Genomic DNA, 14,141 nt, shown 5'->3' on the forward strand with positions numbered 1-14,141 from the left:
TCTATGCATCGTGGAGTGGAGCTGCTTTCGAGGGAAAGGTTTTCGTCCCAATCCCAATCGTCTGTGGCAGCGTCCCCCGCGGGCCTCTATCACTTCAGCCTCCAGGGTCCTTCGCACCCCCCGGGCCCTCGGCTAGCTTGCCCTTTTCTCTGTCATTGCCCTCCTACCTCTCCCTTGGTCCACACGCTTGATTTTAATGGAAGACAGCCATTGAGAGGAAGCTGAAGAAACTAGCCACCGTGAGTACAACCAGATGAGAGGAACCCATGGGAGGTGTTGACATTGGGTGTGGAAAGTCCTCTACAGACGCTCGGGTTCAAACACCTGGTCCCTAGCTGGGGGGCTATTTTGAAGAATGTGACTGTCATCTATCAAGTTTGCCCTACACAAATGCGCTATCAACTTACAAAGATATACTGCAATATATATTGCATAAAGTTTGCAGATTGGGTCCCAGTGACCATGAATGGGTTGGACACGCCTGCAACTTAGATCCTTGTTCAAGAAAGTTAATCATTCCTTGTGATAGGCCTGAGGTTTGGAAGCCCCACCTACTTCCTGTCTCTTTCCTGCTTCCCCTTTAGCCAAGGTGTGGGAGAAGGGGCACCAGCCACAGAGGTGCCCCACTCAGCCACCTGCTGTCATCCCTTGCCCTCCACAGACCGTAGTACCCCCAAACTGAGAGCAGAAACAAGCTCCTCCTTTCCGAGTTGCTTCTTCTTAGGCATATGATCACAGAAGCAAGAAAAGCAGTTAACACAGAAGGAAAATGGAAAAATAAGGGAGGGTAAATTTAAATCCTTCCCACACTCTCTTACCCACGGTTCTCCTGAGGAGCCAGCTTGCACATGCATGGCTTATGCCCCCCTCCCTCCCCGCAGGCTGAGGGCAAGAGCCGGACTGAGCTGGGGCTGGACCAGGGTGCCCTCCCTTGTTCTGATCCAGGCCTCAGCTGAGGCTAGACCGGGGTGCCCTCCCTTGTTCTGATCCAGGCCTCAGCTGAGGCTGGGCTGGGGTGCCCTCCCTTACTCTGTTCCTCAGATTCACTAAACGAGGGCCTTTGGCCAAAACTGCATTTCCAAATGTCTGGCTGACAAATTGCGAAAGCGAAGGGTCCTGATTGAAAACACACAGGAGACACGGACACCAGAAGAGAGAGGAGCAGAGGGTGTGAGAAAAGGCTGGGAACTGGGGTAGACAAAGAAAACAAATACGGACAAAGGGTGAGAGGTCAGGGATGGCGGCCACGTGTTCCAGACGTCCTTGGGCGACCCACATTCTTCTGTCATGTTTGACTTTAAAATGAGGTGCCTCATCAAAAGAAAAAGTGCACGTGACTTCATTTGATACCTCTCTAAAACTTGTCTCACGAATTCATGAAAGAGGAAAATTCCCTTCTCAAACCATGGGTTCCAAAGTTCCTGGCTTGGAAAACAGGACGGTTCATACGGGAATTAGATGTGCTCAGGGAAATGAGGGCAGGGTTTGCTGACGGTCTGTCTAACCCCTTCCATGTGTGTTAGCTTTCTCTTCCTCCACAGTGACACCGATATGACTTCCTCAGAACAGAAATGGTTTCAGAATAACTTACACTGTCAGGCTTTTGGGGACAGTTAGTAATTTGATTAAAGGAAATACATTATACCTAATTACGGAATCTTACCATTGTCCCAGTAAGTAACAATGTCTACATGGGTACGATATTCAAGGCAGACAAGGGCCTATCCACAGTCTATACCCCACTACCACAGCCAAAATACCAAGTCTATATATAATGTTTCTAATATACATATACATACACACACACAACTATGAAAAAGTATTCACAAATGTAGAGAAATAGATTAATAATGACATAAATTTAAAATTATGACTTATCACATAAGAGTGAATGTAAGTGAATGTTTCTTCTTTCTCTCCTTCCTCTCTTCATTCACCTTACAGATTATCAGTGGCCCATGTGAGTTCAAGGACTCCCTGGACGCAGCCCCTGCAGTACAGTTGGTCTAGGGCTCTAAAGGAGCCCTACAGTGTGACTTAAGCCGTGGGCAGCAGGCACACCATGGGAATGCAGGACAACGTGGTGACGCACACCCCAGACCTAAGAGGGAACTACGTAAAAGTCTCTGAAACAGGCAAGCCCGCTCCACGGCTCTTGCTTTCACGATGTTCACATTTAAATTAGGCTGTGTGTCTGGAGTGCGCTAACTGAGAATTAAAATCTAACCTGGTCCAGAACTAATACCACACTGACTATCCCATGATAGACGTCAGCTAGGATTTTACTTCTTTCGGCATCCTCCGAACACTGAACTTTTCCGGACAGCTAAAACTGCCCTTTCGTTCAGCAGGTAGCAGACCGGCTCTCACGCATGCGCCCCACGGACTGTGTCCAGGCACGCCCGTGCAGTGGGGGGCTCTCGGGGCTTACCACACATTGGGCTGCATTGCTTAGAACTGGGCAATGGCAAAGCACCACTCAGGGATTCCCTTTCGTTAGTAGAGTAATGAGATTACCTATTTCTAGATAAGGCTTTACTCCAATGCCTAGTTAATGAAAAGCCTGTGTTTACCAAGGCATATGGACCGATTCCCCTCCAAGATATCAAAAAGCAACATTCTCACTTTGCATCCTACACTGGCCCAATGATAGCCAAGAAGTGGAAGAAGCCTTTATTCTTATTAAAACCTTGAAAAACTTATCAGGAAAAAATTGATAAATACAGCACATATTTATCCAGTTTTAAATTTTACACCAATAAAAACAAATGTTGGAAATGGCTCAAAATAGGATCGCACCAAATGACTTTTATATGTATAAGACACGTGTTGTTAAAGTTTTAATGTGTTTGCATGTTAATGACCTGAGATTGTTCCTATAATATATACCCATGTGGTGTCATTGCCTGACCAACACTGGAAAAGTTTGCATTATTTCTATTGGCAATTATGTTTAAATCTAGTTTTAAAATTAAACTGAAGTCTGCATTCTCAAAATTACAAAATATTTTTTTTTTTAGTTATCTTGTTCCTGCTGGTTTTTATGTGGTTTTCTTTCATCAGTTCATTCATTCATTCCTATATTTTGGTGATTATAAAGAATTATACAATATTTTTGATTTGCCTTCCACATCTGTGACTTGTTCTTCAAAGGTAAAAATCATTCGGTGAAGCTGTGAAGACTACATGGTAACCTCTTCCTCTGAAATAAATCTGGAAGGCCATGGCTGAGTTATCTGTAGACACACAGGTTAGCCTTTGTTAACACAGCTAGGTCTTGCCTTCATGCTGTGCTTGGATTCAGCTAACCAGGGGTGATGGCCAATTACAGAAAACAGAACAGACCCATGCTCCTCTGCCTCCACCCCACCTCCATGCACAGGGCCAGGGCTCTGCGGATCCACCTCCATGACCCTGCGTCAAGGATCCCAAGTCTCCCTGGCTCCCAGAATACTGCCTTTCCCGACCTCTCTGGCCAGTAAGAAACATCCCTCCATGGCCTCTGCATCAGCTCCTGCTTCCTGACCTGCTTGAGTTCCAGTCCTGACTTCCTTCGGTGATCAACAGCGATTTGGAAATGTAAGCTGAATAAACCCTTTCCTCCCAACTTGCTTCTTGGTCATGATGTTTTGTGCAGGAAGAGAAACCCTGACTAAGACACATTCTGACTTATTATTAACCCTGGGTGCGCACCTAGCCCTTCTCACACCCACACCTCTTAGAACACAACTTGTATTTCCTGCTGGAATCAACCGCTCTACCTGCAAGTTATAAGTATTCCTGTCAGTTTAATGATACCTAACATTATTTTATTTCGTATTCCTTGCATCGTTTCCTGGCTTGCTTTCTATCTTTGATAAAGGCTGTAAAATGTCTAAAGCGCTTACAGGTTACAGTCCACCCTGAGGGGCAGTCAAGGCAGGAACCGAGGCAGGAACTGAAGCAGAGGCCATGGAGGGTGCTGCTTACTGTGGTCTCTCCACTGCTGGCTCAGCCTGCTTCCTGATACAACTCAGGACCACCTGCCCACGGGTGTCACAGCCCACAGGGAGCTGGGCCCTCCCACATCAATCATTAAGCAAGAGAACATCCCACAGATGTGCCTGCGGGCTGATTAACCATAGGCAGTTGCTCGTTAAGATTTCCTAAATATATGGATATGTCTAGGTTCGTGTCAATTGGCACACATTGTTAACAGGACTGGACGTTTTTCATGTAACCATCCCGTTCATGTGTTCTGTTAAGTGTGAGCCATTCAAACCCACGGAACCAGTTTCGAAAGCTTCGCTGCCTGACTTGCATGATTTGTCAGTGTAGCATGTTACACACTTGCTTTGGCTTTCTCACTGATGCCGGTTCAGAGCATTTACTCTGCTGCTCTCAGCGTGTAAACTTCCTCTCTGGTGTGTGCCCGTCCTCTACTTCTGTTCCAGCTCACTACAAGGAAGCCCCGCCCTGAGTGTGGGTGGCATCGAGCCACAGGCGGGGCCTGTAGCATAGAGAAAGGGAGACATCTTCCTGAGCACGTGATGAGGGCGGTTCTGCCCGCCACGCCTTCCTACCATGATGGACAGAAACCCCTGAATCCATGAGCGAAAACAATCCTTCCCTTTACTACAAAAGTAGTAAATTTTAGAGAGAGGTAGCATTTGTGCCGGGACACAGCTATTTCTGACTACGCTGATTTGTAGTTTAAAAGCTGGAACGAACACAGAGCAGAGAGACTTGGAAAGCGTGTAGTTTGGTGAGAAAAAAATTGCAACTTAAAAAGTAGGAGTGAGGGAAACGAGGTTCATAAGAAGGTTCCTGAGCCCACTGTGGTTTGAATGAGAGATGTCCCCACGGGCTCACATAGCCAAACACCTGGTCCCCGGCCAGGCCGCCATCTGTTGTGGGGGAAAAATCATAAAGCAGTGTTTCTCAACCTTCCCAATGCTGACGCCCTTTAATACAGTTCCTCATGGTACGATGATCCCCCCCACCCCCCACACACACCATAAGAATTATTTCACTGATACTTCCAGACTGTAAGGTTGCTACTGTTGTGAATTGTAATGTAAATATAAGGCTATGTGATTTGCAACCCCAAAGGGGTTGGGACCCCAGGCCGAAAACTGTTGTCATAGAGGTCAAGAGTAGGCGCTTTCTTTACAGTTCTGCCTCCTTATTGTTCACTGTTTCCTGAGTGTGAACAAAGTGTGACAACTGGCTTCAGGTCCTTCTGCCTTGTCTTCCCAGGTATGGCCACACCTTCCCAGCCATGGCCACACCTTCCCTGCCATGGCCACGCCTTCCCAGTGATGGTCACACCTTCCTGCCATCTCACCCATGGCCACGCCTCCTTAGCCATGGCCACTCCTTCCCTGCCATGGCCACGCCTTCCCAGTCATGGCAATGCCTTCTGAGAAGCAGCCACGCCTTCGCAGCCATGGAGGCTGGGACTGTAGAACATAAGTAAGCACTGTATTCCTACACTGCTTTTGTCAGAGATTTCACACAGCAATGAGGAGAAATATGTAACAGTAACCTTTTTTTTTTAATGCTCTGTGCTTTGCACGGGGACAATGCTATCTTGAGAGATGTCAGGAAATCAAAGAGAACCATCCATCACCAACTCGGGGTTGTAAAAATGTACAATATTTACAAGACTTCCTTAGGATGAGAGTGCTGCTATAAGTCCTGATCTACACAGTTGCTCACCTAGTTTTACTCAGACACCTAGACGCTGCGAGACAAATGTACTCACAGTCCACAGGCCTCTGGGTATTGCTCAAGCTGGTGGCAGTCCCTGACCTCAACCATGTGGTGCTGATTTGTAAGCATGAAGCAGGCAGAAGATACAGAGCTGTGGAGTCTTCCACCAGATTTCCAAAGACATGCAGGTAAGTCGGGCCATGTTGTTGGACACAGTGACCCCTGCAGGCAGCCCCTGAAATGCCAACATGAGAGGCTGTGAGGATGAACCCTTAGCTTCTCTAGAGACTCGGGGGATGTTAGCAACACCAGGTTCATCTGTGAACAGGAGAGAGAAGACATGTGGAATGAAATGGCAAAGCTCCTCGGGAGGGGTCACTCGCTCTCCAGAGTAATCCACAGCACACTATCACATGCCCTGACAGATACAGATCTACAGGGCTACAGGACTCATGCCTGCCCAGATGTGTTTCAGTCTTGCTTTGGGACACTCCTTCCTAGCTGTTCACCCACTTTGAACTTCTGAGACGGAAGCTTATACTCCACACCACTGTGCCTTGGAAGTGTGCAACACTGAACCGAAGAGGTCAGCTCAGGAACTTTGGAAAATCCCGCCAGACCCCTCCCCTCCTGGAAGAGAAAGGTCATAGAGAACATAGGCACCCCTTCCCTCCAGAAGGGAGGGGCTAATTACATTCCTCAGAGCACAGGGAGGAGGGACTGACCACCCCACCTGAGTGTAGGGGTTCCCACGACCATAGGTCACCTACCTATTCCCTAAAGACCAATCACACTGTTCTGCCAATCACATTGTGCCTAATGGCTGCTGCCTTGAGAACTGTATAAAAGGCTCTCCGGACTGGCTGCCCCTGGTCATTCTCTCTCTCCAGGTACAGGATGACCACAACATGTTAGAATAATAAACTCCTCTTGCTTTCTGCATAGACTCCTGACTCCACCTTATTCACTCAGGAGGTCCCTGGTAAGCTAAGGCTCACCAGAGTCTTCCATTCTCTCTATGGGCTTACAGCTATGGCTCTCAGAGGAGACTCTGAATTTGGACTCCTGAACAGCATTGGAAGTATGAAGGCTGTGGTTTCTTCAGAGATGGGCTGAGTGTCTTGTGCTGGGGGATGGGCATGAATGGAGTATTAAAGTTGGAATATGAAGTCCATTCGTAGCTGGTGGTGACATCAGGAGGCAGAGCCTGACTGAAGGAACTGTCACTCAGAGTGTTTTCTGTCCTTCTTTCTCTGCTTCCTACCTACATAAGATGCATCCTCTCCCCTCCTCCTCCTCCTCCTCCTCCTCCTCCTCCTCCTCCTCCTCCTCCTCCACTTCCTCCTCCTCCTCCTCCTCCTCAAGCCCTCCCAAGTATAATGGGTAAACTGAGAAATCTGGGAGCTAAAAGCAAATCCTCCTCTAAGCTGTTTAAGCCAGATATTGCCCCACAGAGAAAACAATGAAATTAACAGGATCTGACCAAAGAGAAAGAAAAGACTTGGAGCCAATCCTCTCAGGAGAAGACAAAGATGTTAAGATGAGAGCATCAGTAGAATCACCATGGAAACCACCATGAACAGGACAGGGAGACAGCTGTGGGGAGACTAGGCCAACAGGAGGTCACAGAGAAGGAAGAGAAGGCACAGAAAGGCAGTGCGTTGTTGTCTAAGCTAAGGAGGGAGACCTGATCCAACCCTCACACACCCCATTTCCTCCTCTCCCTCCAGATGTGGACAATTACGATATCAGAGTTCAGAACTAGTCACATTTATGGTATTTCAGAACCTGCAGTATCTGGGGAAGGATTTAGGGTGTACACAGTAGTATTTGCCAATGTCACCAAGATGTCTGCCTGGGTGCAGAGAGCAAGGTCCAGAGCTGCCGTTTGCGGAGATGCCCACAACTCAAGAAGGGGCAGGTCTGAAGCAGAGCAGAAACAAAGAGTTTGAAACCAGACAGCTAAATGGAGATGTCACAAAAACACTCAGATTCAACAGGAGATGTCAGAGAAGGGCCCAGGCTTCAGTCAACCTGGGATCAAAATTTGAGAGTTGCTGATCTCAGGAAGCAAATGCTTGGAGACAGTGAAGGAATCACATCCAAGGTTTGCCATGCCTCAGTATTTGGAAGTTGGGAAGATACAGAGGTATCAGGCAAGCATTGGAGGAGTGGCCACAAAAGGCAGGAGAGACAACGAGAGAGACAGGAAGACTGAATAGCCCTGGGGACACAACGGAAGGATTTAAGAAAGAGCTAGAGAGATAGATCAATTAGTAGATAGATCAATTAGTAAAGTGCATGCCCTTCAAGAATAAAGACCTCAGTTCAAGCCTCATAATACATTTTACTAAAAAAGAAAGAAAAAGAAAAGAAAAGCAGCTTGGTATGTTGACACACACGTGAGCAGAGTTGAAGAGGCGACACGGGGTGCTTTGGATTCTCTGGCCAGACTGCAAGTAGAGCTGGGTGGGTGGCCAGACTGTGAGAGACCATGTCTCAAAAGCTAAGACGGACGGTATTTCTGAAGAATGACACCCCAGGTTGAGCTCTAACCCTCATGCACCCATTCATACACATTCGCCTACACACACATGTACCACACATGTGTTAACAGGTACCTATGTACGAGCACACACAATGGGGGGAGATACAGGCGTGAGCTGATGAACTAGAACAGACACTGCCAGTGATATAAAGCTCGGAGCACATGATACAGGAGAGGAACCATCATTTAATCGCTAAGAACAGTCTAATGATAAGCCTCGGGTCCAGGCATGCACCATCACTATAATTCAGCATAAAAATTAGAGAGATCAATAAAATTACAGCGAAGGGAAAGGTACCACACAGAGGATAAAAGCTACAGCAGGTGTTTCTTCAGTGCCTTGTCATGAGAGCTTCTTGGGCTGCCTACAAGTAATACTTTCAAATGATTCTTATTAGTAACTAATTCGACTTAAAAAAAAAAACAATAATCACAGTACATTTGTTTAATCCTACCTAACAAAAACAAGGGGGAAAGCATGCTTTAGAGCAAATATAAGTTCTATCTCATCTCCTTCCTTCTATTTGGTAGGAAAGGGAACAAAGGAATGGCCAGAGTGAAATATCTGTAAACAAAGTCTCTTGCTGCCTTGTTAAGCCGTAACTGATGGGACACTGAGTGGGCACACATCCTAAATTATTTCTTGGTCTAATTTTGTTCTGTCAGAACATCACTCATAGTACAGCTGGTGGCTGTAAGGTTTTGAAAGTGATGGAAGAATTGGGAACATCTTCAAAAAACGGAACCTGGATCCTCAGGCCAGCATTGATCATCTTCTATCCCTTCCAGGTGCTATTTGATAATGACCTGAGTCCCCTGACCACAACAACAATCAGTTATCAAGACGAAGAAAAGCATTTCTGCCCCACGAGCACCAATTTTAGCTGCATTAGGACATAGATCAAAGTGGCCTGTCATTAATGGCCTGAAAGACGGCAACGACTTTCCTGGGTCTAATAGCTTAGCCACTGCCCAGTGTGCTATAATACAGCTCATGGGCTCCTCTGTCAGGACATCAGAAAGGGATAATCACAGAAACAATGTAACAAGGCTTATTAATGGGATAATCACACGAAACAATGTAACACGGCTTATTAAGAGCTGTTTTTCCGGAAGGATTTTCTATGTGTCTTTTAAAAATTATTTCTAAATTATTAAACAACTTTCTGGAGTCTGGTCTCTCCATGCCTGTTCTGGAGAACAAACTCAGATTATCAGGCTTGGCAGCAAGTACCTTTACCCAATGAGCCATCTCATCGGGTCTTTGTGCCTTATAAGGGATACAGCCTGTGAAGAGGAAATGGATGATACAAACAGCAGAGACTCCCAGCTGGCTTTTTGAGAACCCCAAGAGCTGGCAGGCAGCAATGACCACAGAGGGCGGGAACAGAGACTGCAGCTGTTAGTGTTGAGACTTCATTTGTCTTTTAGATATATTGTTTTCAAATTTCTACCAAAATACAACTGTGTAGGCTCAGGCCAACCAGAGGGAACTCCAAAAGATGTGGAAACAGCAAACCAGACATGGCTGGAAGGAGGACCTGTATGAGATACAAGTAAAATGGTGGGAGACATAAGGGCTACATTGGAGATGTTGCTGTGGGCGGGAAGGGAGAGCTTTCTTTCCCATTCTGTAACAAGCAGAAGGATCAGTGAGCAAATTACGCCTCTCTACTCCAGGAGCAAAATTATGAGTCCATCCTGGAGTTCTCTGAGGTTCACGATTTTATAATTTTAAAGTGGGCCTGGCAAGGAGAACATACAACTCCTAGTATATATACTATGTCTTTATATCACTAAGCTTGTCCCGTGTATCTGCTCAAGTAAAATCAAGGTAGAAACTATAATGATGAAAAACACTGAGTAGAAGTAGGAATCTTTAAATTTTAAGCTGTGTAGAAATAAAACCAAAGTATGGTTTCACTCTGCACAGCTTCATGCCTGCCCAACTTAATGCTCGCGTGGCTTCAGGAGCACAGCATGTCTCTTGCCTGTGTAGAGTCTCTTCCCACTCCCAATGTCCTCATGTCCCTTAAATCTTGCGGAAGCTCCTCAAACACCCCAAAAGGCTTCTTGTAGCTCTGTGGTAATCCTGGTAATGACATAATGTCACCAAGTTCTTTGCCAAGTGCAGGATGTACTAAGAGTACATGTGTACTAATTACCTCACCAGCTCCGTCCTGGGAAAACACATTTATTATAAGAAAACTCAGCGATAGAATAGTTGCAGTACTTTCCCCAATATAAGCAAGCCAGCGAGAGAATGGCAGACTCCGCCTCTGAGCCCTGGTCTGTGTAAGTCCACTGAAATCCCTGCTCTCACCTGCAACACCTACGCAGGTGGCTCTCTAGCGTGGCCCCAGGACTAAGGATGTGCTGCCACCTAAGACTTGTTTCGAATATCTTGTCTCCCAAGTACTGAGTCAGACTCTGGAGAGCAGGGCCTGCATGGAAAGCATGTGAACGTTTTCAGTGGCCCCTTCGCCTTTCTGGGGGTAGGAGGGGTCTGCCCTGGGCTTCCTCCTCCTAAGAAAGGCAGACTTCATGTCCACCTAGAAAATGCAGGATGAAGAGGAACCCAAGAAAAACAAAGGAGTCTGCAGTCAGCTCGGCCTCTGTGTGAGAGTCAGAGCAGACAGCCAGGGATTGCAGGAGTCTCCTGCAGCCTTTACATAATAAATAACACTCTGTATAATAAATTACATGAATCACCCACTTAAGCAAACTCAGTAAAACAAAGCATGATAGCTTCTGAATTCGTAAGTGGAAGGAGCGTTTCCTGGAGTAGCTGGGTCAGGCAGTCATCTCTAGCTTTCTCTGGTTTAAAAAAAACATAAAATCCATTTTAGCTTTATAACCTGTGCTGCTGAGGATGTGACCTTGGTCTTTCTCAAGTTTATCTCCAGTCAGAGGCACCAGGCGACCCCGCAGCTGCAGATCTGTAGTCTCTTTAACATCTTCCTGCACATGCGACTTAAAGCTCAACCCAGAAATTATCCTTTGCTGCAAGGACTCGGGAGCCGGCTGCAGCTGGTCAGAGCCAAGGTTTCCTTCCACGGGTCACTAACCATAAACATAAATAGTATGTACTAAATGTGGAAGAAATGGGACGGTTTCTCCAGCTGTGATTCACCTAAGAAAGGGCATGGCGACTTCTAGCTGGTCGCACAAAAATGAAGTCAAACGGGAACGCTCTAACTATGCACCTGCTTGAACCCAGTGAAGATGTAAGTAAGCAGTCCAGATGATCAAACATCAGAAGCATCTAGATAGTTCCTGCTCAGTCAGACCCATACAGATCAATACCGTGACCTTACCCGCACATGAAGAGGATTTAACTTACCCTTGCCATATCCACCAAGAAATTCTCAAATAACTTCCAAATGTGATTACTTGTATAGATTTCCTTCATCTCCACTTCAGTGTCAACATAGCAATGGTTGACAAAGTTCACATACGCGATTTTGACCTGTGCAAGTTCCAAACACAAAAGCAAGTTCAACCTCTCACCGATTGCCTTCTGTTCCACACCACTAAACACCACCTGCATCAGCTCCTGTCATGGATGACAGTTTGTTTTGTACATGTGGGGTTCCACGTTTTCTTCTCATTAACAGCTATTCCACCCTGGCCTGGGGGAGCCTGTGTTCTAGCATTCCATTGCCCTACACCCAGAGATTCCTGTGAAAAGTAAGAGTTTTACTCAAAGCAGACCTATCATGCTTGAGACACTAGGAAGACCTAAAAAGGAAAGGTTGTATATATAAATGAATCATGTCAATCACTCCAGAGGGACTGCTAGACCCTGAGACAAAGCCATAAGGAACAAGGGTCAGCTTTCCTGCTGTTGGGTTTTCTGCTATGCCATGTAAGTCTAGAAAAAAAATCCTCGATGGCAGGTGCCCATGTCAAGTCTGGTCACAGAAGAGCTGAGACACGCAGAGCATCTCAGCAGCTGCCAGTCCGTACTCCAAGTTCACCCTGCATGAAACCAACCCTCAGCCCTTCCCCTGCCTCATCTCATTGCAGGCAACCCTCCGACAGCCTTGGGAGACAGGAGGTGATAACTTTAAAGGTGTGAGAGTTGATGGTTGGAAATGTTAAGTGACACAGCTGGGAAAGAGCGCATAAGGACCCTGACTCACTGCTGAATTCACTGGACACAGCTTGTGCCGCCTCAGATACTGCTGTGGGGACTGAAAGCACACCTAGCCGGACACCTAGCCATTACCTCCCAGCTGGTCTTCTTGGTGGAAGACATGAGAGACAGGACAAGTCACACAGCCTGCTTTCCACGAGAAAGAGACGTGGATGGCCATATCTGCGCAGCAGAGAGCTCGCCTCTGAGAAAGTAAAGCTTCAACCCATCAGACCCTCATGGGAGCTGTGGGGTGGAGCAGAGCCTGAGAAGAACTGAACATGGGGGTCACACATGGCCAAGACAAGGACCTCAGATAAGAACCAAGACCATGGATTTCCTCTCCTCCGCCACACCCATGTGCATTTCATCTCAGCCCCACCAAGGCGTGAAGGACCCCGAGGTGCTAATGATTCCACAGAAATATCCCTTCGGGTCCATTACTGTGTTGCATGAACCAGGGCTACTTGAATAGAGGCTGAGACCTCCCTGACTCCTTTTGGTTTGATATCTTTTCAAGGATAACACACATGTACGAACTTTGTCGTAACATACCATAGTAACAGAAAAGAAAGAAATCATTGCACTGTGTACTCTGGGAAGCCTCACGGAGAGTCAGCAGATAACCATCCTCTGGTGAGGAGGGAGCAGAGAGGCTGAGAGAGGATACGGGCTCTCACACATTCGGTGCAGCAAGGTGGAGCTGTGGCGTCTAACGTGAACCCCTGCAGCCCCAGCCTAGGCTCTAATCGATCACCGTGAGTCACCAGTGAGCCTCCTGTTTTGGGCTCAAAAACTGTAAGTGAACCTTTCTCTGGAAGCCCACTACCAAGTGCAGACTTTAAGACACTGTAGTTCTCAGTCAACGGGACTGTCTTCCCTCTGTGCAAATACAAACTAGAAACTTTTGTGTTCTTTTCAACTTTGTAGATTACATAACTAAGCACAGTTAAGACCCTAACTATAATAGATGTCACTGAAAATATTACTGTGGGAGATATCTGACATCCAGGTGAACCTTAAAAAAACGAAAGGGCGGTCTATGGACGATGAGCGTCTGTTGGCTGACCTCGGGAATGCAGTCATCATGGGTCACCACCCTCACTATGTCGTCCAGAGGCAAGAGAGAATTGCACTTGATTTCCGTGTAGACGTTCTTCCCCTCGGTGCACGCCGCCAGCAACTCCACAAGGGTGATATGGTAGGCCAGGGGGCCACTCTCATCCCCACGGGCTCTCTCAGAGCACATCATGTTGAGGAGGATGGGAAAGGAAGCTCTGTCATTGTAGAATATCAGCACATCCTCACCTCCATTGATCAACTGAAAGGAAGAAAAGAGAGTCTGTGTAGCATGGTTCTAAAGGCTTGGTCTGCCTGCAGAAAATACTGCAAAAGCAGGATTTCATGAAGGCTGGAGGAGGGAAAGGACAAAACCACATGCCAAGTGACCAACTATTGATGCTCTTGAAACCAGGCAGGAGCCGTGAGAACCTCAGATGGGATGGGAAACAAACAACACAGAGCCAGGCCTGGTGGTGCACACTGTGATCCCATCACCAGGAAAGCCATCTGAGGCCCTCAGACTATTCTCACTAAACTATAGAGGTGAGGGACTGAGAGATGACATAGCAGTTAAGAGCAAGCCTTGCTCCTGAAGAGGACCAGAGGATCTGGTGCCCTCTTCTGGCCTCTGTAGGCAGTGCACTCACATGCATATACCCATTAATAAAAAAAAAAAGAATCATAAAAAATGAATGATAA

General features: G+C 46.8%; 1 protein-coding gene across 2 annotated transcripts in view; it reads right to left on the reverse strand.

Annotated features, from left to right (window-relative positions):
- Window positions 1-14,141, reverse strand: part of Itpr2 (inositol 1,4,5-trisphosphate receptor type 2) — a 410,062-nt gene that overhangs the window by 211,907 nt on the left and 184,014 nt on the right. For both annotated transcript variants that reach the window (XM_052175272.1, XM_052175273.1), the window contains exons 31-32: window positions 13,450-13,701; window positions 11,586-11,711 (exon numbers count right to left, since the gene is read on the reverse strand). In XM_052175272.1, coding sequence (XP_052031232.1) covers window positions 11,586-11,711; window positions 13,450-13,701 — 378 coding nt within the window. The remainder of the gene's footprint in view (window positions 1-11,585; window positions 11,712-13,449; window positions 13,702-14,141) is intronic.

This window comes from Apodemus sylvaticus, chromosome 2 (genome assembly GCF_947179515.1).
Source record: "Apodemus sylvaticus chromosome 2, mApoSyl1.1, whole genome shotgun sequence".
Lineage (NCBI taxonomy): Eukaryota > Metazoa > Chordata > Mammalia > Rodentia > Muridae > Apodemus > Apodemus sylvaticus.